The 27,990-nt window shown below is 43.8% G+C and overlaps 1 protein-coding gene across 1 annotated transcript in view; it reads right to left on the bottom strand.

Moving 5' to 3' along the window:
• LOC144669219 (uncharacterized) overlaps positions 1-14,865 on the bottom strand; it is a 165,811-nt gene extending 150,946 nt beyond the window's left edge. The window contains exon 1 of the mRNA XM_078531588.1: positions 14,768-14,865. Within this exon, the coding sequence (XP_078387714.1) occupies positions 14,768-14,797 (30 nt within the window). The 5' untranslated portion in view covers positions 14,798-14,865. The remainder of the gene's footprint in view (positions 1-14,767) is intronic.
• Between the last annotated feature and the right edge of the window lie 13,125 nt (positions 14,866-27,990).

The raw sequence follows: 27,990 nt of genomic DNA, 5'->3' as shown, positions 1-27,990 counted from the left end.
ATGTCGGGTGTGCCTCCCGATGTCACTGCACGCCACTTAGATTTTCAGTTCGGCAGGTGCGCAGCCAACTTGACTGTGCGCCCGCCGAACTGTCAAAGGCCTATTAAGGCTATTTAAAAAGGCAATTCAGCAATTAGCTGAGCTGCCCTTCCAACCTTAAGGTTGGCGGGCAGGTGAAGAGCCCAGGCAGCCTTCACATTTTTCATGAAGCCCCATCCACATGCGGGATGAGGTTTCATGAATGATTTTAAATTTTCACACAAATTTTTATTAACATTAATGCACATGTCCCAGCCCATGTGACAGTTTCACATGAGGGGACATGTCATAAAAATTATTTCTCCACTTTATTACCCTTTTAAAACTTAAAACATATCTCCCTGAGGCACAGGGGTGCCTTAATTGGCCCGCCCATGTAAAATGGCGGCACGGACCGGATCAGGGGCGCTGATTGAGTCTGCACTCGCCCCCGCACAGCCTCCCCTGACGGGGGGAGGGGAAATTCTACTTTTGGTTATACTGGAAACTACTGTTACTCTAAATGGATTAACACTACCTATTGAAAGTACCTGTAGTTCATTTGTTTTCTGTTTTTGAGACTTTGTAAGATAAATTGAGTGAGGGGATAACAGCCATTAGGATGAGCTCCAGGCTCAGCTGTAATACACTGGCAGAAGGATCATGTAATACAGGTATATACTGATCTCAAGCTACTGTGAGGAGCCTTGCATACTGGCCACACGGATTAGGAAATCACAGGCAATCATGTTCCATCCATCAACATAAATGGATCAAAAATCTTGGCCAAAATCTGTGATATCCCATGAAGTATGGCCTATGGGTGAGATAGCTGGTGAAATCTGCTCCAATAATACCACTTGATTATTTGTTGCAGTTAACATGTCTACTTATTAATGTGTGCTTGCAAAGGCAATGGCAGTTCCAGTACCCTCAGTGTGAGGGTGAACTCTCAGTATCGGGGGGCAATGGTTTCCTGCTCTTGTTTTTCTTTCATGTTCCTTCATGACCTCTCTGAGATCATCAGATCACTGACACTAACTTGCCTTGAATCCCTTCCCATTAAAATACTTATAAAGGGTTAATATCTGAAGCATACATGATGCTGATATACTAATGATATCAGATCACATGACTGAGAAGTAAGAGAGCTCTGGAAGGAGGAGAAGCTCCAACTTGTGCAGAGGCCCAAATGTGCAAATAGTTGCTGTAACTAAAGAGTAATGGCTTTGAGAAACCATACACTCGAGCAGCATACTTTGGGATAATATACAATCCCCAAACCCCCCCATCTAGTCAACAAAACATGGAGGCAGTGAGTAAAAGACCTAGCAGACCTTAAATAGAAGATACAAGAAAATAGGTTTTCGAAGGAACAAAAAAAGGAAAAAAAGACATACCAAGATTCCGGTACATCACAGGAGCAACAGATACAACCTGAGACAAAAATCCAGAGACCAGACTGCAGTGAGCACAGGCCCAAAGCAGCAAGAAGCAGCACAGAAGCAGGAACAATTCCAGAGCTTCGCAGAAGCATGAAATCCACACTACCACTCTCAGAACCATTTCAGAGATCAGAAGGCTCACACTGGGCCCAGAAGCCGAGTAAAAGGCTCACAAGGTACAGAACTGCTTCAAGATTACACAAAAGAGATCAAAAAGATGAGGTCAGTACACTAGTTTGTGCAGTGGGATCTATTGCTGACGAAGTAATAGCAAGACAAGGGGTTGATGAGACTTTCATTTCTTATGAAGAAATCCTGCAAGCTTTCAACTCTTATTTCAGCGTCCATTAAATTTTAACAGTAGAGAAGTCTGAATTTAATTAAAGAAGGCAAAGATCAGGTGAAAGCATGGATTTGTTCATCAATGATCTCTATAGGCTGGCAGGGAACTGCAGCCATGGAATCTTAAGAGATGAGCTGGTTTGCGACAGAATCAGTCAGGGTCATTATCAGAAGCGTTATCAGATCTCTTACAGACTGGAAGGGATTTAACACTAATAAAAGCAGTACAGGCTCCGAGGAAAACAGAACTCAGGGAACAGCAATGGGCATTTTTTTCATGGGGAAGGAGAGGTCCCATGGAGAAGATCGAGTGAGATCATTCAGTTTGTAGGCCATGAAGGAGAAGGCGTGCCAAAGCCTAAGCCCAAGCCTACCAAAATAGGGAAAAGTGTGCCAATTGCCTTTTTGAAATGTCTTTGAATAAACTATATAAGCGTGAAGAATGTCCAGTGGGGTGGGGGGTGGCAGGGCAGAGTGCAATAAATGTGGAAAAATAGACCACTTCAAAACTATTTGTCACTCGAAAATGCTGACAACCTGTAAAAAAAGGGAGAAAATTTGAAAACAGCCACATACAAGAAGTGGAAGAACCACAAGTAAAGGATCTAAGCTTCCTGGGGAATGTAAAGAGCATGATCACAGACTCAGAACAGTGCTGAGAGGCTTACAGAACACAGGCCTAACATTGAATGAAAAATGTGAGTTAACCAAACCTATGATCAAGTTTCAAGGTCACCAAGTAGGCAAGTTCCTACCAAATTTGGCAGAGTTCAATGAGCCCTTGAGACAGGGTCAACTGCTGGAATGTGGGCCCGCAAAACACTTTCAAAAGGATTAAACAACTTCTAATCTCTTCTGAAATCTAGGCACATTATGACCCAGACATACCAGTCATTGTAGCAGCGGATGCATCATCGACAGGTCTTGCGACATTTTTATTTCAAGTGCAGAGAGACAAGTGTAGACCAGTCTACTATGCCTCTAGGTCACTAACAGAAACAGAACAATGATACGCCACAAAGGAAAAAGAAGCATTGGCAGCATAAGTATTTTCAGTGTTATGTTCTGGGATTGCATTTCAAAATTGAAACAGACCATAAGCCAACAGTCAATCTTCTAAACATAAAATAAATTGCCAAGATGCCACCCAGAATCCAGCAGTTCAGATTAAGATTGATAAGATATGACTTCATCACAGAGTATGTGCAAGGGAAGTATCAAACAATGGTAGACACAATGTGACAAATACCATCAGAAGGAACCAAACAAGAGGATTTATACGTCATCAAGGAGGCTGAAGCATATGCATCCTTAAACATTCAACTCTTACCAAGTACTGAAAAAAAATTAGCAGGACATAAAACAAGTCCAGCAATAAAATGAAATTTGTGCAAATCTAAGAATATTGTCTGAAAGGATAGCCACGCTATATCCCCACTAATCTGATAGTATGGCAGTACTTTGAACAGTGGAAGCACCTCACTGTCATTGACGGCCTACTAGCCTTCAACAAGAGAATAGTCATACCAAGAACACCTTGGCTTGATAGTCTTCAAAGACTTCACCAAGGTCATCTAGGAATAGCAAAATGTCAGGCAAGAGCAAGGCAATCAATCTGGTGGCTAAGCATTAATCACTTTACAGAAGAAATAGGTCTGAATTTTTTGCTTGTTGGTGCACTTGATAGGCAGGACCAGAGCAGCTCTGGTGGAGGCAGTGAGTGCCAATGCATCATGATGCCACAGGATGGCAAGAGCAGGCCACCACACCAGACAAAGAAGGCCTGGTCAGAGGTGGCAGCCCAGGTCAGCAGGGATGACGTAATGCATCACTCCTGGATCCAGTGCTGCAAACGGCTTAAAGATCTTCTGAGGTTGGCAAGGGTGAGTATCGAGTTGGCATGGTACTGTGTAAAGATCTTGTGAAGGGTGGACATCCTTCGCGGCGCTCAGGGGTGTAGGAATCAGAGTGACAAAAGGCACATATACCTGTGCCAATTAAGGCTGGGAGATGTGGCATCTAACCTCTAGGGCATAGAAGAGTGGGATGTGCAAATTTGACGGGATCCTCAATCTGGTCCTCTGGGATGGCAGGGAGGGTGAGGCTGGTATGGTGTTGAAGGGAGAGGGTGGACTAATGAATGCACTTTGTTCTGAACAGGAGAAGAGAAGCCATAATGCTGTGGAGTGCAGACCAGTGGGTGGCGGGGTCATCAACCTGCTCTTACTGACCAACTTTGAGATATACGCCCTCGGGCTAGAGTGCCAACAAGGAGCAAGGCCCTTAGGTCGCAGAGAGGCAGTGGTGTCGGAGGAGGGTAAGAGTCCAGTGGGCAGATATGAGACTGGTGGAGAGTGCAAACAATACAGGGTCGTCTCACCTCAAATACGGACTTCTAAGCAAGAGCCCCCAGTGATCCAGTAATCATGATGCCAACATGATGCAGTTATCCATAGTCTCACTCGCCTAGCATGCACATTGACTATGTGATGATTGATAATACTGACATATTGCCTTCCTCCCTCAGATGAGCCATCCTCCAGAGGCTGCCGGGACCCCAAGGACTCTCCCTTGACATCAGACGAGGAGCTGCATACAGATCACCAGTGTCACACCCTCTCTCGCTACCAGGCACCAGCTCAAATACAAGCACGTTGGTGGGCAGTAGTTCATCGGCTCAGATAATAGTGCACTGTGAGGAGGGCACGGCACACTCGAATGGGGAGCTGGCGGAAGCAGAGAGTGCCCAGGACGCCAGCTGTCAGAGGAATGCTGGAGACCAGAACGCTGCTGAGTCCGAGACAGATGATGAGCCTTTGGTGTTGTCCATCAGATAGCAGATGCTCGATGCCCAGCGAGATGCGCGGGAAGATCCGGTGCAGATCCCTGAGGGCCCGCGTTCCAGGAGTCCATGAGGAGCTGAAGCACTGTATTGACCCTCAGCACAGAGCGCACAACCTCCTCCATTAAGGGAGTGTCGACTGTCATGGAGAGGCAGCTCCAGGAACAGAATCATGGGTTTCTGGGACTGTGCCTGACCTACAAGCCCCCACACTGCCAGTGTGAGAGATGGATGAGACATTTAGTCTCTCTGCTAGGTGCCCATCCATCAACGGTGAACAGGGAGGTCCAGACGTACCTCAGGTCGGCGGACGAGCTGCCTGTCATCTCTGGGGGCCCCTCTCACGGCACTCTGGATGAAAGCGACAGCTCCTCCACCCCTCTGCCAGTGACCATGGCATCTGATGAGGCTGTGACAACTGAGGAGTGCCCAGCCACATCGCTGGCCACCCCCTCCCTGGTGGAGCCTGCTCAGGCCCTGCCGGCCAGAAGACAACTGCCAAAGTCATCAGGGCAAACACAACAGCAGTCAGCAATCTTCCTCCAATGCTGCTGCCAGTGAGGGGGTTGGGGGGAGTTGCTCACCAAATGCAACACTCACTAACATAAGTTTCAGGCACCATGAGTTCAGGATGGGGGTTTTCATGGGTAACATTCTTACATTTCATCAGTGTTATGTATTGTTTTTGTGTGACAGTAGGAACAAAATTATGTTATGTTCCTTTTTTGCATCTCTGGAAAAGATGTAAATCTAAATTTTGTATCAATGTCCTGAGTGTCCTTTATGTTTTCCATAGGTGCAGGCCTCACCAGTACCTTATGATAGATGGCAGGGGCAGCAAACTTTATTACAGAGTTTGTGAGGTGACATTGGGGTCATGGGATTGCCTCCTCAGAAATGTGTGTGACAGAGGCGGCACCCTTGCCATGAGAGTGAAGCCATGCCTTGGCAGCCTAGCTGAAGATGCATTGAATCAAGTCCTCCCTGGTGTCCCTGCCTCCCTGAAGGTTCCTCAAGTCTGCCTCCACGTCCTCACCCTGTGCTTGCCCGGCTACTCATCAGATCCATCAGTAGAGTCATCCTCTGAGGCCTTTGGAGCTGCCTCACTATCCTCATCGTCCAGTGGATTCCCCCTTTGCCAGTGCCAGATTGTGCAGAGTGCAACATACAATGACTATAAGCGACACGCCGCTCTGGAGGATATTGCAGTGCAACCCCTGATCGATCCAGGCAGCGGAACCTCATCTTCAGCAGCCTAATGGCCCTCTCAGCCACCGCTCTTGTGGAGGCATGACTCCCATTATGCTTTTCTTATGCCTCTGTGCTTGAGTGTCAGAGTGGCATCATGAACCACATTTTCAAAGAGTATCCTTTGTTGCAGCAGTCAGCCACCCAGCTGAGCTGGGACCACGAACGGTCTTGGTACCTGGGAATGTCGCAGAATGTATGGATCTTGAGAGCTGCTAGAATACCTTGCACAGACTTGCAGAATCTGTGTATTATGGTCACACACTACCTGCACGTTCATGGAGTGGAATCCCTTTCTGTTCACGATGGCAACCAGCTGACCAGCTGGTGCCTTGATCACCACATGAGTGCAGTCTATGGCACCCTGGATGGGGGGAGAACCCAGCAACTGCTGCGAAACCTCTGGCTCGCTTAGCCAGGCTGGCTTTGTCTGTCCGGTAATGAATGAATGTCATGACCCGTCTGTAGAGAGTGTCAGTGACGGGCCTGACGCAACTGTGGGCAGCTGACTGGGACACTCCACACAGATCCTCCACTGACCCCTGGAAAGATCCAGATGTGAAAATATTGAGGGCTACTTTGACTTTTAGAGCCACTGGCGTTGGGTGCCCACCCACACAATTGGAGGCGATCACCGGACAAATCATCTGGGATATGGATGTCACGGTGTCACTAGAGAGGCAGAGCCTCCTGCAGCACTGGACCTCAGACGTGTTGAGGCAGCTGGATCGCTGCCTGTACACTCTGGCAGCAGATGGTGGTGTCTTCGCTGGTGCCTACTGCCTTCCTCTCCGTGTTGACCCTGCACCGCCTGTGCCTGTGCCTGCGCCTCTCCTCCCACAGGTCTCTCCCTGGGATGCTGCCTGCAGACTCCTGGCCTTCTCTCCATTCTGCCCCCCTCTTCCTCTTCAGAGGAGGTCCCACCAGTGGAGTAAATGACCCCCATCTGCTGAAGTGCAGATGGCACTGTCGCGTGCACTGAAGGGTACACTCAACAGAAATCTCCCAAGACGGTTGACGAAAAGGTCCTCAAAACAAAGCTAACAAAGCAAATACTTCAGCAGAAACCACAGGAAAAGTTAAAAAATCTCAGGACTAAAGCAGTAGCAAACTCTCACCTGAACTCCTAACAACTCACACAGCCAATGCTCTGGTCCCCTTTTATCCCACCCTTGGATGGGATATGAGAAAAAATGGATTGGCCGCCTGCTCGCGTTGCCCATGCGACGAGCATTAAATCACGCGGGCAAGGTAAAATGCGGATCAATTGGGTTGTTAACGGGCTTAATTGCCTGTTTAATTGTTTGCGGGCGTGCTTCCAACACCCACATGCGTCCACCGACCGTAATGTTGCGCGCAGGCGCGAAGATGTCGAAACGCATGCCCGATGTCTTCTCGCAATATTTCATGCGATTTCAGGTGAGGCAAGCTCCCGCTGATTCAACATGAAATTCTGGCCATAATTTCTAACTGTCGTACTTGTGCCATAAACAGCCAGGTACAAAAAGAACCACAAATACCTTCTACTTTTCCATAAAGGCCAAAGGAGAACCTGGGAATGGAGTTAATTGAATTTAGGGGCAATACCTTCCATATTGTCATTGATTAAAACTCATGGCAGATTGAAGTAAACAGATTACATCGTATCACAGCAGAAACAGTCATCCAATCCCTCAAGGGAATTTATGCAACACATGGCATCTCGGACATTGTAGTGTCCAACAATGGGCCACAGTTTGCTAATGAGCTATTCCACAATTTCGCAAACAAATATGGCTCTTTTCTTATAACCAGTTCACACATCGCAATCCTCACAAGAATGGAGAAGCTGAGAGAGGGATAAAAACTGTAAAAGATTTATTGAAGAAAAACAAATACTTTAATCTAGCTCTTCTGAGCTATCAAACCTCACCGCTACAAATTGCTTTCTCACCACCAGAGCTACTAATGAGAACACAGCCTCCATCTCTCAAACAAAATCTCAAACCTAATATCACCATGGAGAACCACGAGAGGGAAAAAAAAGTGTGAGGAAGAACAGAGAAGCAACCAGACTCAGAACTTTAATTACAGGCATAGATCATGTGAGTTACTAGTGCTGAAGCCCAGGGAGAGAGTATAAACCTGAGATCAATATAAGGAAGGCACAATCATTAAAAAAAAACTTCACAACTAAGATCTTATATGATTGAGATTGACTAGAGTATTGTAAGGAGAAGCCGTAGCACCTTATCATCAGAGAGAAAGCCAGTAGAAACTTGGGCTTACTACTCAGATCCTGTGGTGAAAAAGAAGGAAGACTTACTGCAAGCTCTCCAGCCACTCAGGAGAACACTCACTGGCAGAAAGGGAAGTATGAAATACCCTTGACCTCAAAAGTAGATCTGAATGAGATCAGGGAGATTGGTCAAGGCACCACAAAGGCTAACCCTGTGAAGCACTTTGAGGGGAGATGTAACTCTTTCGAGTTATCAACAGATCACATGTAACTCTTTTGAGTACAATCACAGTTCTTGGTTTTCCGGGAGTGGGACATGAACCCACAACCTTCTGATTCAAAGGCGAGGGTGCTATGAACTGAGCCACAGCTGACACCTCTTGAGGGGAGATGTAGGAGGACATAAACATAATGAAATATAATGAGGATAAAGACGTGGGGGAGATATAGGGTAAAGGATTCACATCAGAAGCATACCTGATGCTGATGTAATAATGATGTCAAATCACTTGACTGAGAAATAAGAGGGCCCTCGAAGGAGGAGATGCTCCAACCTTGTGTAGAGGTCCAAATGTGTAAATACTTGTTGCAAGTAAAGAGTAATGGTTTTGAGAAACTACAGACTAGACCAGCATACTTTGAAAGATTAGACAATCTCCAAAATCCTTGTTTAGACCCCAACTACACAACGGAACAATAGTGACTACCCAAATTTCTTTCCTGGCCTCCATGCTAGCTGACATTCTATTTCATCACGCCCTATTAGTTGTATATTAATTGTGTTTAATTGAATGCAGGTGTTGGGCATTAACTGGACATTCACTTGAGTCTGCTATATACAGACACAGGCTGAAACTGTGATTGGGTTAGGAGGTCATGGTCAATCTGCTCACAGTTTCTTAAAGGTATTACACCTATGATACACCTTTAAGAGACTGTGAGCAGATTGACCATGGAGGTGTATGGTTGTAATTTCCGTAACTAACTATATAAAGTGTGTAAAGGTTGCCTCCAGTAATACCCTTCACCAACTGATTTTCTAGATTGGAAAACTCCCTCCTCAATACAAAAACTCCTTGGCTTCTGTGTCTTGCAAACTACAATCTCATCTCTAGCCTCCCTTTCCTTTCATCTCAAAACTAAAGGCTCTGTATCTAAAAGCAAGTAGCATTTGAAACAAAACTGATGAACTGATAGTGCAAATAGAAATAAATAAGTATGATCTGATAGCCATTACAGAGACATGGCTGCAGGATGACATAGATTGGGACCTGAATGTTGAAGGTTACATGACATTTAGGAAAGATAGGAAGTTAGGAAAAGGTGGAGGGTGGCTTTGTTAATTAATGATGGTATTAGCACATTAGAGAGCGATAACCTAAGTTCAGGGTGTAGAAGTGGTTTGAGTTGAAATGAGAAATGATAAAGGTAAAAAGTCACTTGTGGGAATGGTGTACAGGCCTCCAAATTACATGGTAGGACAGGGATAGTGGGAGTTTGTCAGAAAGGTACAGCGATGATCATGGGGGGTTTTAATCTACATATAGACTGGAAAAATCAGATGGGCAAAGGTGGCATAGATGAAGAGTTCATAGAACATTTTCGGGATAGTTTCTTAGAATAGCTCATTCTGGAGCCAAATAGGGAGCAGGCTATATTAGACCTGATATTGTGCAGCAAGATAGGATTAATTGATAACCTCATAGTGAAAGCACCCTAGGTGGCAGCAATCATAATATGGTTGAATATTGCATTCAGTTTGAGGGAGAGAAGAGTGGGTCTGAGACCAGTATTTTAAACTTAAATAAGGGAAATTATAAAGGCATGGAAGCAGAGCTAGTTAAAGTAAACTGGCAAATGAGATTAAGGGATAAGTACACAGAGATTCAATGGCAGGTTTTAAAGGGATATTTCAGAATATACAGAATAGGCACATTCCAATGAGAAAGAAAACTTCCAAGGGGAGAACCCACCATCTGTGGTTAACTAAAAAAGTTAAAGATAGTATCAAATTAAAGAAAAAGCACATAATTACGCAAAGACGGATGGCAGGTGAGAAGGTTGGCCAGATATAAAAAACAAAAAAGATTAAGAGGGGAAAAATTAGAGTACAAGAGGAAACTAGCTAGAAATATAAAGATGGATAGTAGGAGTTTCTATAGATATTTAAATAAGAAAAGAGTTTAAAAAGTGAACGTTGGCCCTGTAGAAAGTGTCTGGGGAATTAATAATGGAAAATAAGGAGATAGCAGATGAATTGAACAGGCGTTTTGTGTCAGTCTTCACTATAGGAGGTACAAGTAACATCCCAGAAAAAGCTACAAATTAGGAAATGGAAGGGAGGGAGGAGCTCAGGAAAATCACAATCACCAGAGGAGTGATGTTGAGCAAATTGTTAGAGCTGCGGGCTGACAAATCCTCAGGTCCTGAAGGACTTCATCCTAGGATCTTGAAAGAAGTGGCTAGTGAGATAGTTGGCGCTTTGGTTTTAATTTCCCAAAACTCCCTGGATTTAATTGGAAAATAGCAAATATAACTCCTTTATTCAAAAAGAGGTTGAGACAGAAAGCAGGGAGCTACAGGCCAGTTAGCCTAACATCTGTCATATGGAAAATATTAGAAGTGATTATTAAATATATTATAGTAGGGCACTTAGAAAAATTCAAAGCAATCAGACAGAGTCAACATGGTTTTGTAAAAGGGAAATCATGTTTAAGTAATTTATTGAAGTTCTTTGAAGGCGTCACATGCTGTAGATAAAGGGGAACTGGTGGGTGTACTATATTTAGATTTCCAGAAGGTATTTGATAAGGTTATTGCAGAAAATAAAAGCTCATTGTGCAGGAGGTAACATATTGGCATGATAGAAAATTGGCTAGCTAACAGGAAGCAGAGAGTTGGCATAAATGGGCTTTTTTCTGGTTAGAAGGATGGAACGAGTGGTGTGCCACAGGGATCAGTGCTGGGGCCTCAGCTTTTTACACTTTATATAAATGGCTTGAATGAAGGGTCCAAAGGTATGGTTGCTGAATTTGCTGATGACACAAAAATAGGTAGGAAAATAAATTGTGAAGAGGACATAAGGAGGTTACAAAGTGATATAGATAGTTTAGGTGAGTGGACAAAGTTCTGGCAAAAGCAGTGTAATGTGGGCAAATGTGAAATTGTCCATTTTGGCAGAAAGAATAAAAAAGATTATTATCTAAATGGTGAGATGTTGCAGAGCTCCTAGTGCATGACTCATAAAAGGTTAGTATGCAGGTACAGCAATCAATTAGGAGCGCTAATAGAATGTTATCACTTATTGTGAGGGAATTAATTACAAAAGTACAGAAGTTATGCTTCAGTTATACAGGGCACTTGTGAGCATACATCTGGAGTATTGTGTACAGTATGGGCCTCCTTATTTAAGGAAGGATTTAAATGCGTTAGAAGCAGTTCAGAGAAGGTTTACTAGGCTAATACCAGGAATGGGCAGGTTGTCTCATGAGGAACAGCTGGACAGGTTAGGCTTGTATCCACTGGAGTTTAGGAGAGTAAGCAGTGACTTGATTGAAACCTTTAAGATCCTGAGCGGGGTGGATTTGAAGAGGATGCTTCCTCTAGTGGAACAATCTAGAACTAGGGTTCATGGTTTAAAAATAAGGAGTCACTCATTTAAAACAGAGATGAGGAGACATTTTTTCTCTTAGACAGCCATGAGTCTTTGGAACCCTCTTCCTCAAAAGGCAGTGGAAGCAGAGCCTTTGAATATTTTTTAAGGCAGACTAGGTAGATTTTTAATAAACAAGGGAGTGAAAGGTTATCGGGGAAGGCAGGAATGTGGAGTTGAGGCCACAATCAGATCAGCCATGATCTTATTGAATGGCAGAGCAGGCTCAAAGGAGTGAGGGGCTTACTCTTGCTCCTAATTCATATGTTCATATGTTCTTAATCTATGCCCAACTTTCCAACAGCTCCCATTTTGAATCTCTTAAATCAGTTCTCCTCCGAGCCTCCCCCACCATAGAATTGATACAGCCCTAATCAGGACGATTCCCTTCGTGACTGTGAGTCTGGTAGATGATCCATCCTTTCTCTCCCTCATCCTATGACCTCTCTGCACCCTATGACGCAGTCGATCCTCCTCCAAAACCTATTGTCCAGCTCAAACACATCACCCGTACTTGCTTCCAACTTTACCTGTTGATCTATAGTTACAGCATCTCCAACAATGACTTCTCTTGCCGCCCCACACAATTACCTCCAGAGCAGTGGAAGGATCTTTCTTTGGATTTATCCACTTCCATATTTACTTGAAATCCCTTAGCAACATAATCCATGTACATTGGGTCAACTCCCAGGTGCAAACCGGTAACAACCAGCCCTTCCTCTCCACCACCTCTCTCAAGCCCTTCATTGCCTTGTTGTTGGACTGCTTGACTGATGTCAGTGTTGGATGAGCCACAATTGCCTCTCGTTGAACATTAGTAGGACTGGAAACCATTGTCTTTAGACCTGCCACAAACTCTGCACTGTTGTTATTGATCCTATCCTTCTCTCTGACCACTGTCTCAGGTTGAGCCAAACTATTTGTAACATTGTCATTCTGTTTGGCCCTGTTCTGAATTTCCAGCCCACATCCTCTCCATCAGAAAGACTTCCTCTTTCCAGCTCCATAAAATTACTATTTAAATAAGTTATATTTAACAGAGAATTACATTGGATTACATAAGATATATGGTTCAGCAATAAGCCATTTGATCCAATCAGTCCATGCAGGCTTTTATGTTCCACTCAAGCCTCCTCTCAACAATCCTCATCTAAATCTATCATCATACCCCTCTTTTTCCTTCTCCCTCATATGCTTGTCTAACTTCCCCTTAAATGTATCTATATTATTTGCTTTAACCATTCCCTCTGGTCCAACTCTATCCTTGCCTCAGCCCATTCATGCTGAAATCCTTTGTCACTTCCATATTCTCCATTTCCAATGCTTTCCTGGCCTTTCTCCCAGCTTTCACCTTTCAGAAACTTCAGCTTATTACGTACCCATGTCCTGTTCAGCTACCATCCCTCTCCTTGCTGACATATATTGGCCCCTCAATGCCTCAAATTTAACATTATTTTGTCCTTGCATTTAAATCCCTTCATAGTCTGCCTTCTTCCTATCTCTATAGCCTTCCCCAGAACTATATCTCATTGATCACTGAATACTCCTAACCTCTGACTGAACTTATTCACTGCCTTCACTCTACCTTTGGTAGCCGTGCCCTCAGTTGATTAGGCACTATGATCCAAAGTTCCCTCTCTAAATCCTTCAACATCTCCACCTCCCTCTTGTCTTCAACCTTTTATGAAACCCATCTCTTCGACCAGCTTTTGGTCACCTCTCGTGATATCCCTTTCCTTGGTTCCACATTCATTTATTGTCTTTGTGAAGCACCTATTGATGTTTTATTTCTACATTAAAGCTATTATATAATTGCAAGTTGCTTTTGTTGAAGTGTATTCCATAGATCATCATCTTCACACATAGGCAGATATAATACAGCAGCAGTGACAAAGAACTAGCAGTAGGAGATCCAATCACCTCCCAAGTGGAGAGTCCATTGCATGAGGAGATCCTAAGGGAAGGGATATATAGAGGAACAGGATGAAACAAGAATATGTAAATAACATATAGAAAAATGAAATCCAACCACAATGGGATACTTCCTCATCATAGGTCCTCTCCTGAACTTGACAGAATAGATCAATTTGAACTGCTTTATCCCTCTTGTGCTCTATAAGATAGTTTGAAACTTCTAGCTAGGTGCTATTAGTAGCCATTACTGTGGACTGCTTCAGTTACACTTAGTTTGTCCCAAACAGCTCCAAAAGCACATATAGGATGCTCATAAAGGAGGGTGTGGGAATTAAAGGAAGGGGTTTGACTGTCCTGAAACCTGTCTGTGAACAGGAAAATAAATCCAGAACTGAGATAATTCAATGACAGCAGAAGCATAAGTCTCTAAAATGTAATACAGTCACTAATTACTTAACATTACCACAAAGCAATTTTAACATTGTACAAACCAATTCCTATACTTCTTTTGACACTGCAGCAGATCTTTGTGTTGGGGAGAAAGTTTTATATGACTCATAAAGGACTAAAGAGCAGTCAACAATATCTAAACCATAGCTTCTCTTTTCATTGCCAGTTTTTTAAAAAATTGTCCTCCTGTGCCATATATAGTTTTAAAAATACTCTTCATAACATTGTCATATGTGGCATTTTGGGAAGGAAAATGTAAGTTCTGCTTTATGCTATTCTCTCATCTGAGATTATTATTTCCTACCAATTGCTAAATTTATACTCAGACCTCCAGAGACCATTTTCATAAAGCACCAGGTCTTACTGTTCATATCCTAGTGTCTGCACAAAATGTGAGATAAGAAAGACAGGAGCTGCATCCAGCAGAAGCATCTCTAACAAAAAGAAACTGAGACTGGACACACACTCCTAACACCTTCATTAAAGACAATGGATGGCATTCTGAAAATACAAATCTTCTTTAAGAATTAATTAATTTAGCTACAGTCTCATAAATTGCATTTCACTTCTGTGAGCTCTGTCCTTTCAGAGTACATCATTCGACAACACAATAGAAGAAGCTGAACCAAATGTTTTACCTGCTTATTCCTACGCACACAACACAGCATGGTTTAATCACCTGCTGTAGACTATAGGCAACTCCTCCCTGTTGCTTGACTCCACCAAACCTACACACACGCCAAGGCACTCAGCCAGTCTGTCCTCTGACGTCCCAAGTAAAATTAAACTCTGATCATTTACACTGGCCACCTCCCCCACTCCCCCAAGGACCTATGACGAGGAAGTCTCCCACTGTGGTGGGGTTTCATTTTTCTATATGTATATAATCCCCTCCTGAACTTGACAGAATAAATTCAATTTGAACTGATTTATTCCTCTTCATTGGAAACAGTTGCTAGTTTCAATGCATTATTCATCATTCTTCTGTTGCACTTTTCAGATCACAAGTGGATATGTTTTTTCATTTCTGTCTGTATCCAGCAATGAGTAGGGCAATGAAGGATAAAAGGAAAAGGACAACCATTAATTGAAACCTGAACCTGTATTTTTTTTTAGCTTGTTTTAGTCGGTAATTTCTTGATGTGTGTCTTTGTTTAAGTTCAATTTCTGAAGTCTTTGTTGAAATTATTGGGCTTTTGTGAATTCAGTTTAAATGGGGTACTAATTGGCTGTAGATAAAAGACTCTGCCTCACTGCAGTAACAGCCTGTACTGTGCTGTCACTTTACCTAATGAACACAGCAGTAATTCTATCAGACTTCCATCACTCGGAATCGCTTCCCCTTAAGGAAAAGTGCATTGCTCAGCATCCAGCTGTTTTGTTTGGATGAGAAAGTTTGAAAACTAGAAATGCCCTTTTATAAAGCGAAAGCTGTTATTAGGAAGTCAGAGGGCATGGACTATAGGGCAGGACACTGGTAGGGTTGCGAAGGAGAGAAGATAAGGTGAATCCTGAAATAGTGATTAACTTTGTAAAATTTGAATGGTAAAAGCCCATGAACAGAACTTGATCACTGGGGGGATTTTTAACCTGAGTCACCAAGTGGGAAATCCACAGGTTCAGCTAGAAAGCTGGACTGACACGTATTCCTCCGCACTGACTTCTGAAAAGGCAGGAGGCTAATTAACTTTCAGTCTGATTCACTCTGAGGAATGAAAGGTTTTGGGTATGCGATGGTAAAGAACAACCAAACGTGCATTTAAATAGCAACTTTTACATCTTTTTAATGCTCTAAAGCATTTTACAGCCAACGAATTGTTTATGAAACGTACAACACTACTGTTTTGTAGGCAAACATGGCAACCGATTTTTTGACAGAGATTAGATAAAGACCAGTCAGTTCCATTTTAGTGGAACTGGTTGAGAAATGGATAGGGAAAAACTATCCATCTCTTCAGATTGTACCATGGCACCTTTTGCACCCACCTGGGCAGGCAGAAAGCTCCTTGATTTACCCTCTCATCCAAAAGACAAAGAAGCCGATTTTAAGTCGGGCCAGGATTCATACAGGAGTCTAGGATGAGTGACGAACTTGCATTCCTCAGCCCAGAGAGATTTTGACTCCCATGCCTTATGTATTTAATATTCAGGCCTGAAATCCCACCCACACCCAGCAGAAATCTCTGCCGGACAGTGAGTGTAGTGGGACTTCAGGCTGCAGGAGACGACCTCCAGAAACCCACAGGGCTGCATCACTGGTTTTCAGGTAAGTGGTGACGGTGGTGGGGCAGGGAGTCCAGAGGTGATCAAGATTGGATGGGGGAAGGAAAGGCCCAAGTTTCCTTGTGGGGCTCAGATGACATTTCAACATCCTGGGGGTTATCATTGACCAGAAACTGAACTGGACTAGCCATATAAATACTGTGGCTACAAAAGCAGGTCAGAGGCTGGGAATTCTGCGGAGAGTAACTCACCTCCTGACTCCCCAAAGCCTATCCACCATCCACAAGGCACAAGTCAGGAGAGTGATGCAATACTCTCTACTTGCCTGGATGAGTGCAGCCTCCACAATACTTAAGAAGCTCAATAACATCCAAGACAAAGCAGCACACTTGATTGGCACCACTTCTGCAAACATTCACTCCCTCCACCACAGTGGCACAGTGGCAGCAGTATGTACCATTACAAGATGCACTGCAGGGACTCACCAAGGCTCCTTAAACAGTACCTTCCAAACCCACGACCCCTACCACCTAAAAGGACAAGGGCAGCAGACACATGGGAACACCACAGCCTGCAAGTTCCCCTCCAAGCCACACACCATCCTGACTTGGAAATATATTGCTGTTCCTTCAATGTCGCTGGGTAAAAATCCTGGAACTCTCTTCCTAACAGCACTGTGGGTGTACCTACACCACATGGACTGCAGCGGTTCAAGAAGGCAGCTCACCACCACCTTCTCAAGGCCAATTAGGGATGGGCAATAAATTCTGGCCTAGCCAGTGATGCCCACATCCCATGAACAAATATAAAAAAAGTGTTGCTGCACCTCCACAAAGAAAACAAAACATTTTTTAAAACTTACCTTTCTGAGTCTTTCATGGCCCTCAATCCATTGCTGGCAGATTTCCCCTGTTGAGGAAGTCATTATTGCTCCCTACTTGGGCCTCAAATTGAAATCAATTTAAAAATTGAAATCAGTTGCATCAGATCAGAAAAGGAGTGGAAAAGACCCCCCTACTCCATTTTAATTGACCTCACTACTACCCCACACCCAGGCAGGATTTTTCTGATGACTGGGTTGCTTGCCCTGCCCTGCAAAAGTCAGCAGGGAACGTATGGGGAGTTAATTGGCTGGTGGTGGGACTTCCACCCCTCATTCGACCTACGCGTAGTCCCACAAGTCTCAACAACCCTAGGTAGGTGTGGGATTGTCATGGCTGGAATTGGAAGGAAGGCCCAGGATTGGGTGGGGGGTGGGGTGGGGCGCGGTGTTGGTAAGGGGTTGGCTTGGGTTGGAAAGACCAGAGGGTGTAAGGAACACCTCAGGGGGGCCTGAACTCTGCGGGGGGGGGGGGGGGGGGGGGGCAATTGGTAAATGGGGTCTGTGAGGGAGACACCCCACTTTCCCACCCGAGAACCGGGCAGGGTAACCTGCCTGGATTCCCCTTGTCCCCGACCTCCTCGCACCAGCATCATTATTGTGGCCGGGAGAGAAGTGGCCATTAATGGACCACTTAAGAGCCTCAATTGGAGTGACAGCAGGCAGGCTTCCTTAGGCCCCTACCCCCCACACCCCCCCTGTAAAATTGCAGACAAGTTGGCGGTGGGTGGGTAGGCAGTGGCAGAAGGCCACCCGGGGGAAATTTACGGGCCCCTCTGCCTGCAAACCCATGTGTTGCGGGTGGGGCAGTGGGGGGGTTCCGGGGGGGGGCGGGGGAGGTGTGGTAGGGACTGTAAAATTTGCCTCTAGGTTCTCGCTTGTTAGTGTGAGTTAAAATTAAGGCCAAGGTTCTGCACCAAAAAGTGCCACTGTAAATCGCGTGGAAGTCTGGGATTGTGGCATGAACCCATCACGTGACAAAGTCAAAGGCAGATTGCTACCAACTGAACCAAGCTGACATCAGGCCAACAAGTGCAAATCTGTGTTGCAGGAAAAGGAAATGTTTCTTTCTTAGTTTCCTAACCATAAATTTCTACTGTTTAATAAAGTACACCTTCAACAAACTGCTGGTGAAGCATCCAGCAGCTTCTCAGTCTACATAAAGCCATTGATGTGAACTTCTTAAGCATAAAGAGTACTTTGTGTACCATCATCCATCAGTTTCCAAGAACAGTGCGTGTTTTTCAAAATCTTCTTCATCCAAGCCAGCTCTGTACTGCAAACCAAGTAATGGAAGGGGCTTAAACTTCTTTGGTTTGTCATCTTATTTAAAACCATTTTGTTTTTTGATTGGCACATATTTGCAATGACTTTTTTTTTCCCCCAGAAATCTTCCCAGTCACAGGAAAGCAAATCCATCTGCTTTGAAGTCATGATAAATTAGTTGCCTCACACTTATTTCTCACCCTTTCTTACTTCTTCTCACTATACCTATCAGCCCCCTAATTAAATGTGAGGGCACATGGCTCTCATCCTGCCACATATTGGGAGGTTGAGATTCAGGTCAGGGCTCAAGGTGGGAAAATGGCTTTCTACAACTGGAAAATTGAGCTGATTTCATCAGTTTGGGTGTCATTTGAACTACTCTATTGGATGTTTGGAGATAGTTCTTTATTCTACAATAAATCCCTAGAAAGGGCTCAGAGTTCAGACAAGCACTCACTGGCTGAGTTCCTCAGTTTACTTCATTGTTGTGGGACCTTGCTGTGTGCAAATTGACTGCTGCATTTGTTTACATAGCAATAGTAGTTCATTGGCCGTGAAGCACAATGGTCGTCCTGAGGAACTGAAAGGCACTATCTCAATGTAAATAAACATCAAAATACATTTAGATCTAAATCCTTTTAACAGCCAGTTCCTGGACTATGCTTGACACCTATCCCTAAACTCTCTTTGATGCACTGATGTCCTTTTAAATGTGAGCATTCCAAATTTCATGTTTAACATTCTACATACCTTACATAATGCACATAAAAATTAGCAGGGCACTTTAGGTTATCCTTTTTCAGTGGAAGTTCCTTCTAGATTTACTCATGATGAACATTTGTTGAACGGCTATAAGTTTTTAATGATCTATTGTATGTTAGAATGGACATTCTGAATTGGCAGTTTTATGAATATATACGATATTAATCAGAAGTTCCTTGAGCGCAAGGATATTTATGAACACACATTTATGAAGCATCTGCAAACCCATAACTCCCAGAAATCTGATGGATTATCCATAATGTTCAAATGAAATGCTTTATGATTCTCTGTCATTGATTTTCTCTTAATCAGTGTGGTCGCACAGGATGAATAAAACTCACATTAATGTAATAGGTTTTCATGGGAAACTGCCAATCAATGGCCTCAGGAAATTTTGTATTTGGTCAATGTTATTAGTTGGTGGATGTCCATGATTAATATTAATTTGTAAAGTTCACCTGACTGACTTCAGTCGTGAAGCCTGCTTAATCCATTGATTGCAGATAAATCCTGGTTGTTTGTTAAGTACTATCTTCAAGTGGAACTCTTGAGAGTCAAGGTTCAGCTGTGTGATAATAGTGACAGACTACTAGCATCACATTGAACGGTCAGCAGATCATATGTCATGCAGCTCCAAATTCAAAGTAAGTGCCGATGATAAGAGTGCACAAAGTTAGAAAATTACCTCTATGGAGGGCAAGTCCATGACTGCTGGTACCTCATGCAAGCGTTCATACTACATGTGTGAGCCTTAATTGTGAGGGTCAGCAGGCTAGACCAGCATAGAGGACCAGCACATCTGAACCCAATCCTGTGGCCATACAATATTCTCTCTCACAGGCACGCACACGCACCTGCACAGTTTCCAGCACAGCACAGACCATTATACTGGGCGCTGACCATCAGGACCATTTCCATAATGAAGTAATGAATTATGCCCTCCCCTCCATTTAATAATTTTCTGTTTCTCACCTCTTGTATAACTCTTCCATGCCATTAAATTACTAGGTAATTAATTCTTCCCTTCCTCTGCTTGGAAAACCACGTAAACTCAGCTTGGTACCTCCCTTCCTTTGCCATGTCTGAAATTTGGACAAAGCTTTCTTGCTGCGATTATCTCATGCCTAAAAACCAGGGGATTCATTTTGCTTGTCAAGTGAAGAGAAATACAGGGAATCTAGACAATCCAAACTCTCTCGAGGGCATTTCCGACCAGCATCCAATTACTAAGCAATATAACTAAGGAATACTATAAGAATTCTAATCATAATACAGTCCCATGTGAATTAGCAGGGTTTGTTTAATAACTGCTCTTCTAAACTCTACCCTTCAGTTCACTGTGCATATTGGAGCATAACATTAAAATGTGTTCTTACTTTGTCATTTGATACTCACTGCTACCTAATTTGCCGTTTCCATGGTAAACTGCAGGTTCCATCCGTTAAAGACTAACTTGAAAAATCGTCTTTGAACAACGAAACAGGTGACCTTAGGCTAAATTTGTTTTCCAGTTCCATCTGAAACTGTAAACGTCTTGATATTTCATATCCTCTTTACGGGAGCAGGGACCCTTGGATGTAGTCAACTAGAGAATTTGCCCCTCTACTCTCAGACATATGACTGTTAAATTGTATTTCCTCATACAACTGCCATCTTATCTGCCAGAGGGATGCAGGGGAATTTTACAAGAATAATACCAGGGATGAGTGACTTCAGTTATTTAGAGAATCTAGAAAAGCTGGGGTGCTTTTCCTTGGAGCAGAGGTGGTTAGATGGAGCTTTAACAGCGGTGTGCAAAATTTTGAAGGGTTTTGATAGAGTAAATAAGGAGAATGTTTTTATTGAAAGAGGGGTGGTAACTAGAAAACACAGATATAGGGCTGGATTTTTCAGTCAGCGTGTGGGGGCGGGCCTGAACACCGACGCTTAAAATGACGCTCGATGACGTCGGGCGTCCGTCCCGACATCATCGCGCTGTCCCGCGATATTTTGTTTGGCAGGCGCACACCGGAGTCGGCCACACGCCTGCCGACATGTAAACGGCCTATTAAGGCCATTAAGAAAGTAATTGAAGTAATTGGTAATGCTGCCCGTCCAACCTTAAGGTTGGTGGGCAGGCGAAAAGGCCAAGCAGCCTTCGCGTTTTTTAGGAAACCTCACCCACGAGCGGGATGAGGTTTCCTAAAGCTTTTATTAAATAAATGAAAAAATTTCCTAGATGTCAAAACATGTCCCATCTCGTGTGACACAGTCTCCCGAATCTCCCTCCTCCTCCCGCCCCCACAGGTAGCGCTGAGCGCTACGGTTTGCGTCTTATGCTGAGTGGGCCTTAGTTAACCCACCCGTGTGAAATAGCGGTACGGAGCAGATCGCGGACGGTGATCGGCTCCATGACCGCCCCCGCCTGCTCCCACCGAGCCCGCCCACTGCCTGAAAAATTCAGGCCATAAGATAACTGGCAAAAGAATGACAGAGGAGATGAGGAGACATTTTGTTATACTTTGCATTACTATGATCTAGGGTGCATTGTCTGAAAGCAGGTTCAGTGGAAACTTTCAAAAGGATACATACACTTGAAAAGGAAAAAGAATTGCAGGATTGGGAAAGAGGAGGGGAATGGGACTAACTGAATCAGCTCTTTCAAAGGTCCAGCACAGGCATGATGGGCTGAGTGTCCTCCTTCTGTGTTGTATGATTCTATGATATAACTTCTCAACTTTTCAGTTTCTTGAGGCATTTGGGTGAGGCAACCTGTGTTGCCTCATTTTTTTCTAGCTTATTTCATGTTTTTTGAGAACTCTGAAGGCAAAATTTTGAAAGAAAATTTCTGCTAGGTTTCATTGAATAAACAAACAACCTCACTTCTCTCAGCACTGACATTTACTATTAATATGACTCTACTTATCAGCAAGTACACTCATTGGCTTGCCAGTTTAATGGAAAAATGAATGCACTCGCAGGTGCGATCTCCAAAGTACCAGTACGAACTCGTGGGACCTCATGTAATACAAATGGCATTTGTCTTATTCAGTAGAAGTCAGCGGCTTTAATTCTTAGCAAACTAAAACAGGCCAGAGGTGCTGCCCAAAATTGCAGGTAATTGTAGGAGGGAGCACCGTCAGTGTTAGCCAGGGACACATTTCACACTGAGATAGCTGCTTTGAGCACACAGCTGTCAGGCACACCCCAGATGTGCTGTTGACAGATGATTTAAAATAATGATCAATAAACATGCACAGCACCCTCTAAAATTTATGATGTGCATTCTCGGCCCTTAGCCAGGAAATGGCCTGTTCTGGGCAGCTATGGATCACACTACTGAAGTGGCCATTAAACCTCAGGAATTTGTTTACAAGTTACTTACTGATCAGTGACATAAAATACTATGAACACTGATACATAGGCAGAGGCAGCTAAGTGACAGAGCGCAATAAGAAACAGAGAAAGGAGGCCATTCAACCATTGTGTCTGCATCAGTAAGAATTGCAGAAATTAAAACAAAATGATATTTGGTCTTTCATTTTAACTAAGGTTTACATGTTTGTTAACTATGCAAAGATTATTAAATAACTTGAAAACAAGCAACTCATTTGAAACCCGTCGAAAAGATTTTGGATGCCATAAGTAATGCATAAATCATGAGTCCCATTGAGCATTTCTGCAACAGCAGATTATAAATTAGAAAATAAAACGTATTTGTTCACTAAGAACCATAAAACATTTTAATTGGGATAGACAGGGCAGATGCAGGTAAGATGTTCCTCCTGGTTGGGGTGTCTGGAACCAGGGGACACATTTTCGAAATAAGGGGGAAGCCACTCAGGACCGAAAAGAGGAGAATTTTTTTTTAACTCAGAGGGTTGTGAATCTTTGGACTTCTGTACCCCGGAGGGTTGTGGAAGCTCAGTCATTAAGGACGCTTAATGCAGAGATTGTCAGATTTCTAAATACCAGTGACATAAAGGGATATGGGGAGAGTGTGGGAAAAAGGTATTGAAGTGGATGATCAGCCATGATCGTGTTGGATGGTAGAGCAGGCTCGATGGGTTGAATGGCCTGCTTTTGTTCCTATACTCCTATTTTTAGTAGTGTGGACTAAGTATTCATATTCCTTAAGAAATGTTGCCTCTTTAAATGGATTTTCTGTTATTTAACACCACTGATTTCAGTAATTTGTTGATGGGAATTAAACCCTCCTTCCTACAGGCTTTTAGCTTTCATTGTGAAATCTCCAGCGGTTCTCTCCACTTTATGATTTCACTTAAAATAGATAAAACATTCCTTCCTCATTTTTTTTTAAAGCCTTTACATCACCAATTAAGTTTGATTTTGGCATGGGTCACCAAGTTAGAGTAAAATGGTCAGTTTCATTACTTGGACATTGATCATGAAAAATTATAATTATAATTGAATAGAATCATTTGCTTCCACTTTGCTCCTTTCCCCCCATTTATCTTCCTTATTAACTTCTTATCAGGTAATTCTCAAAACTTACTACAAAAACTTTAACAAGTTTCCCTTCAGCAGCTTTTAATGAATGCCACAAATCACACAACTAATCTTTAGAAGATCAATGCTCCTGACTCTCATTTCATAGCAGTGTCTTGCAGACTGAGGGTAAATTCAGAAACGGAGATGCATTGCCAGCCACGAATCACATTATCCCTCCTGGAGGTTCATGCTCCAAACAGAATTGTGTTGGTGATAGCTGTGAGGATCAGCACAGTTAACCACCAGTGATTACTCACATCTGCAGTAAAGCACTGGCAGAATGCATATGCTCATTAGAAACTCATGTATCATTAATAAATGTATGTAAATTGTAAGATGAGTCATTATAATGTGCTTCTACACAGCCTCTGCTACTTGATCCTAGCTTCAATGCACATCCACGGATCTCAAACTAAATGTGAGATTGTAAACCACCACATTTGCTACTACCTTCTGCATAAAAGCAGAGGGGAAGGTGGGGGCTCCCTGGAAATGGGTGAGGTTGGCAAAGCCCATTAGCCCATTTGACATAATGACGCCCAGACATGTATGCATTTTAAATATGCGCTGTTATCTGCGAATTCTTTCTTTGCCTTGACACCTCTTTCTAAATGGCTCAGTTTGCAGATTACTTAGCAAAGTAATTAGCAGATTTTGAAATATTGAATTTCATAAAATATTCCCAAAGGGCTAGATTTTCCTCTTATTATGAATAAATAGTTACCTCAGTTTTGTATCCATTTTAATGGACCCAAATCAAAATGGTGGCAGTACAATTTTACTGTAGGTATCAGCAACACCTTTCCCGAATTGGGAAACTAACTCATCCTGCACCTGTAATAATTCTCCTTTCAAGTCACCTCTTTTTCTAAGTAGCATCTTTAATTTAAGGCCCCTGATCCATAGCCTAAGCCATGATTTTGTTATGGGGTAGGGTGAGGAGGCAGGCTCCAACTCTACCTTGGCTAGAACACAAATAGAACCCCATTGCTGTTGGCAATATTCTAAGCCACATGCTAGCCACTTAGCCAACTGAGCTATCCAACCACCCTTCAAACTACTAAAATAACTAAATTAATAGTTACAACTTATGACAGTGTTAGAATCCAGCTGTGACATGTGCAAAACTTGCCACATACTGTAGAAAATACTAAGTTAACCAAAATGTTCAGCCTTCCCAACATAAGAGCCCAAATTTTAAAAGAGATGTTTATATCCCTCTAACATGGGGGGAGCACAACAAAGGAATTCAAACAAGTACGATTGCCCTATCCTTAAAAATCCCATTCGATTTTCATTTCATTAGCTTAAATAGCAGAAAAATCAGAATGGTTTAGTCTCATTACTAATGAAATTGTGAACATTGCTTTGCAGCAATTGGGCCCATTTCAACTTCAATCTATTTAAATGACTGAAAGAAAAATCAGGGTGAAAATTTTCCCCCCATCGGTGGGGTGGTTGTGTGGGAGTGGGCTGGGCAGACACAGACCCGACCGGCGTCCCCGATCGGGTCCGCGCTGCCATTTTACGTGGGCGGGCCAATTAAGGCTCACCCAGCGTGACGCGCACCCAGAAGCGCTGAGCGCTCCCTGTGCGGGTTGGTGGGGGGAGAGGGGTTCCCTGAGTTGGGGCCTGCGCTCTTTCACGCTTGCGCACAGGTTTTGAGCATGAGTTTAAGTTTTAAAAATTTAAATAAAGAAAAGGAAACATTTTAAGACATGTCCCCTCATGTGGCAGTGCCACATGAGCTGGGACATGTCAATGAATTTTATTAAAAATTTTTATTCAATTTATAAACACTTCATGAAACCTCATCCCGCCTGTGAATGAGATTCCATGAAAATTGTGATGATCACCTGGGCTCTTCGTCTGCCTGCCAATTTAAGGTTGGACGGGCAGCTCAGTTTATTAGGTTAATTAGTTTTTAAATGGTCTTAATAGGCCTTTGACAGTTTGGTGGGCGCGCAGCCGAGTCGGCTGCATGCCTGCCAAACTGAAAATCTAAATGACGCGCAATGACGTCGGGACACGTGAGGGTGAGGTCAAGTATGTTTTTCCCTCTCATTTGTTCCCTCACCACCTGCCGTAGACCCAGTCTAGCAGCTATGTCATTTAGGACTTGGCCAGCACGGTCAGTAGTGGTGCTACCGAGGCACTCTTGGTGGTGGACATTGAAGTCCCCCACCCAGAGTACATTCTGCGCCCTTGTCACCCTCAAGTGTTGTTCAACATGGAGGAGCACTGATTCATCAGCTGAGGGAGGGTGGTAGGTGGTAATAAGCAGGAGGTTTCCTTGCTCATATTTGACCTGATGCCTTGAGACTTCATGGGGTCTGGAGTCGATGTTGGGGACTCCCAGGGCAACTCCCTCCCGACTGTAGGTGGTAAGAGTGGGACAATTTCCTGGTGAGCCATCCTGCAGAAGACAAGGGCAAACCACTGTAGCATAAACAAATCCAATGGAAGTCCATGGTCACCAACGCCTTCTTAGGACATGGTACCTGAAGGAGGCAAGTCTAAGTATACAAGTTTGGATTTGCTGTCGGCCTTGGCTCAGTATCAGCACTCTTGTCTCTCAGTCAGAATGTTTATTGGTTCAAATTTCACTCCAGAGAATTGAGCACATGATCTAAGCTGACACTCTGGTGTGAGATTGACGGAGTGCTGTGAGAGGTGCAGTCTTTTGGATGAAACTTTAAAACTGCCCTCTTGGGTGGATGTAAAAGATCCTGTGGCATTATTTCGAAGAGGAGCTCAAACTCCTGGCCAATTTTTATCCCTCAACCAACATCTCCAAAAAAAAGTTATCAAATCATTATCATATTGCTGTGTGTGAGGCATTGCTGAGTACAAATTGGATGTCACATATCCTACAAAACAATGCACTTCAAAAATACTCCATTGTCTATAAAATGCTTTGGGAATTCTGAGGCACAAAAGGTGCTATTTAAATACAAATCTTTCTTTTTAATTGATAACAGAGAGAAAATGAAAGCACAAGCTTGAGAAACAGAACTGACAGCTTGCAGCATTCAGCAACTTTGAGAAGCCTTTTTATTTGGCATTCTGTTGAAGTGCAGTCACTGCTGTTATGTAACCATATCCTCAATCGGCTTTCATCCATCAATGAAGAAGCAATCAACAGGCAACCACAGATTGCCATCAACTGCTCTCTTGATGATCCTCCCCCACCATTTGAAATGATGAATGTGACCAAACTCCCGTCTAGAGGCAAAGCTCCCAGGAGCTGTTGCTATCGCAGCTGAGGTCAACGAGGCTGACAGCTAATGCCTGGTCAAGAAACTCACTGAACTCCTTCACCCTATGTGGGAGCAAGGAACCATCCTGCAAGAATACAAAGCCACCTCTATTGTCCACCTGTACAAATGGAAAGCAACTCATCAGTCTTGTGATAATGACAGAGGAATCTCACACCTCTCCATCACCAGCAAAATCTTAGCCAGAATCCTTCTGAACCACTTATTGCAACATGTGATGGCGAGACAAAACCAAGAATTGGCAAAGCAAGACCAGCCTTCAGCAGACTTCAGACATCAGTCTGGGAATGAAGTAGAGTAAGGCCTCAATTGTCCCGGATGCACTAAGTGTGGTGGTGGGCAGGTGTTTTACCTACCAGCTGCAATAGCGACTTTTCATGCCGCGCGTTAATTGTGAATTCCTGGGAAGCACGCAGTTTCCATGGCGGATGGGCTCTCATTCGCCCATCACGCCATCACCTCGCCACTTCAGCACGCCGGATGCCAGATTTAAAGTCCAGCCATGCACACACCTCTCAGCGCTTCCAGCCCACAACTGCTGCAAAGAAGACATGGCCCTGAAAGGCAAAAAGACTGCAGCCACCAGGTTCAATGATGCATCCCCCGAACACCTTTTGGACGCAATGGAGGCTCGCTGTGATATCTTCTAGCCCCGCTGTGGCCGCAGGTGGGCAGCAACCTCACTAAATCTGCTAGGGAGGCGGTGGCAGCAGTGGTCAATACCAATGCCCTTCAAAAGAGGACAGCCACCCAATGGGGCAAGAGGATAAATGATCTCTTCCGTTCCGCCAGGGTAAGTCACGCTTCTCATCACTCTCAACTCACACACTCATAAACCCATCACACATCCACAGGGCTGTCATTCCCTCCCGGTTCAAGGGGCATCACCATTCAATCTCTCACACACACCTTTATTGTCCTCATCCAGCCCATGGGACCACTCACCACCCACATGTGCCAG

Source organism: Cetorhinus maximus, chromosome 2, assembly GCF_964194155.1.
Source record: "Cetorhinus maximus chromosome 2, sCetMax3.hap1.1, whole genome shotgun sequence".
NCBI lineage: Eukaryota > Metazoa > Chordata > Chondrichthyes > Lamniformes > Cetorhinidae > Cetorhinus > Cetorhinus maximus.
This window is presented reverse-complemented; position numbering and strand designations above follow the sequence as displayed.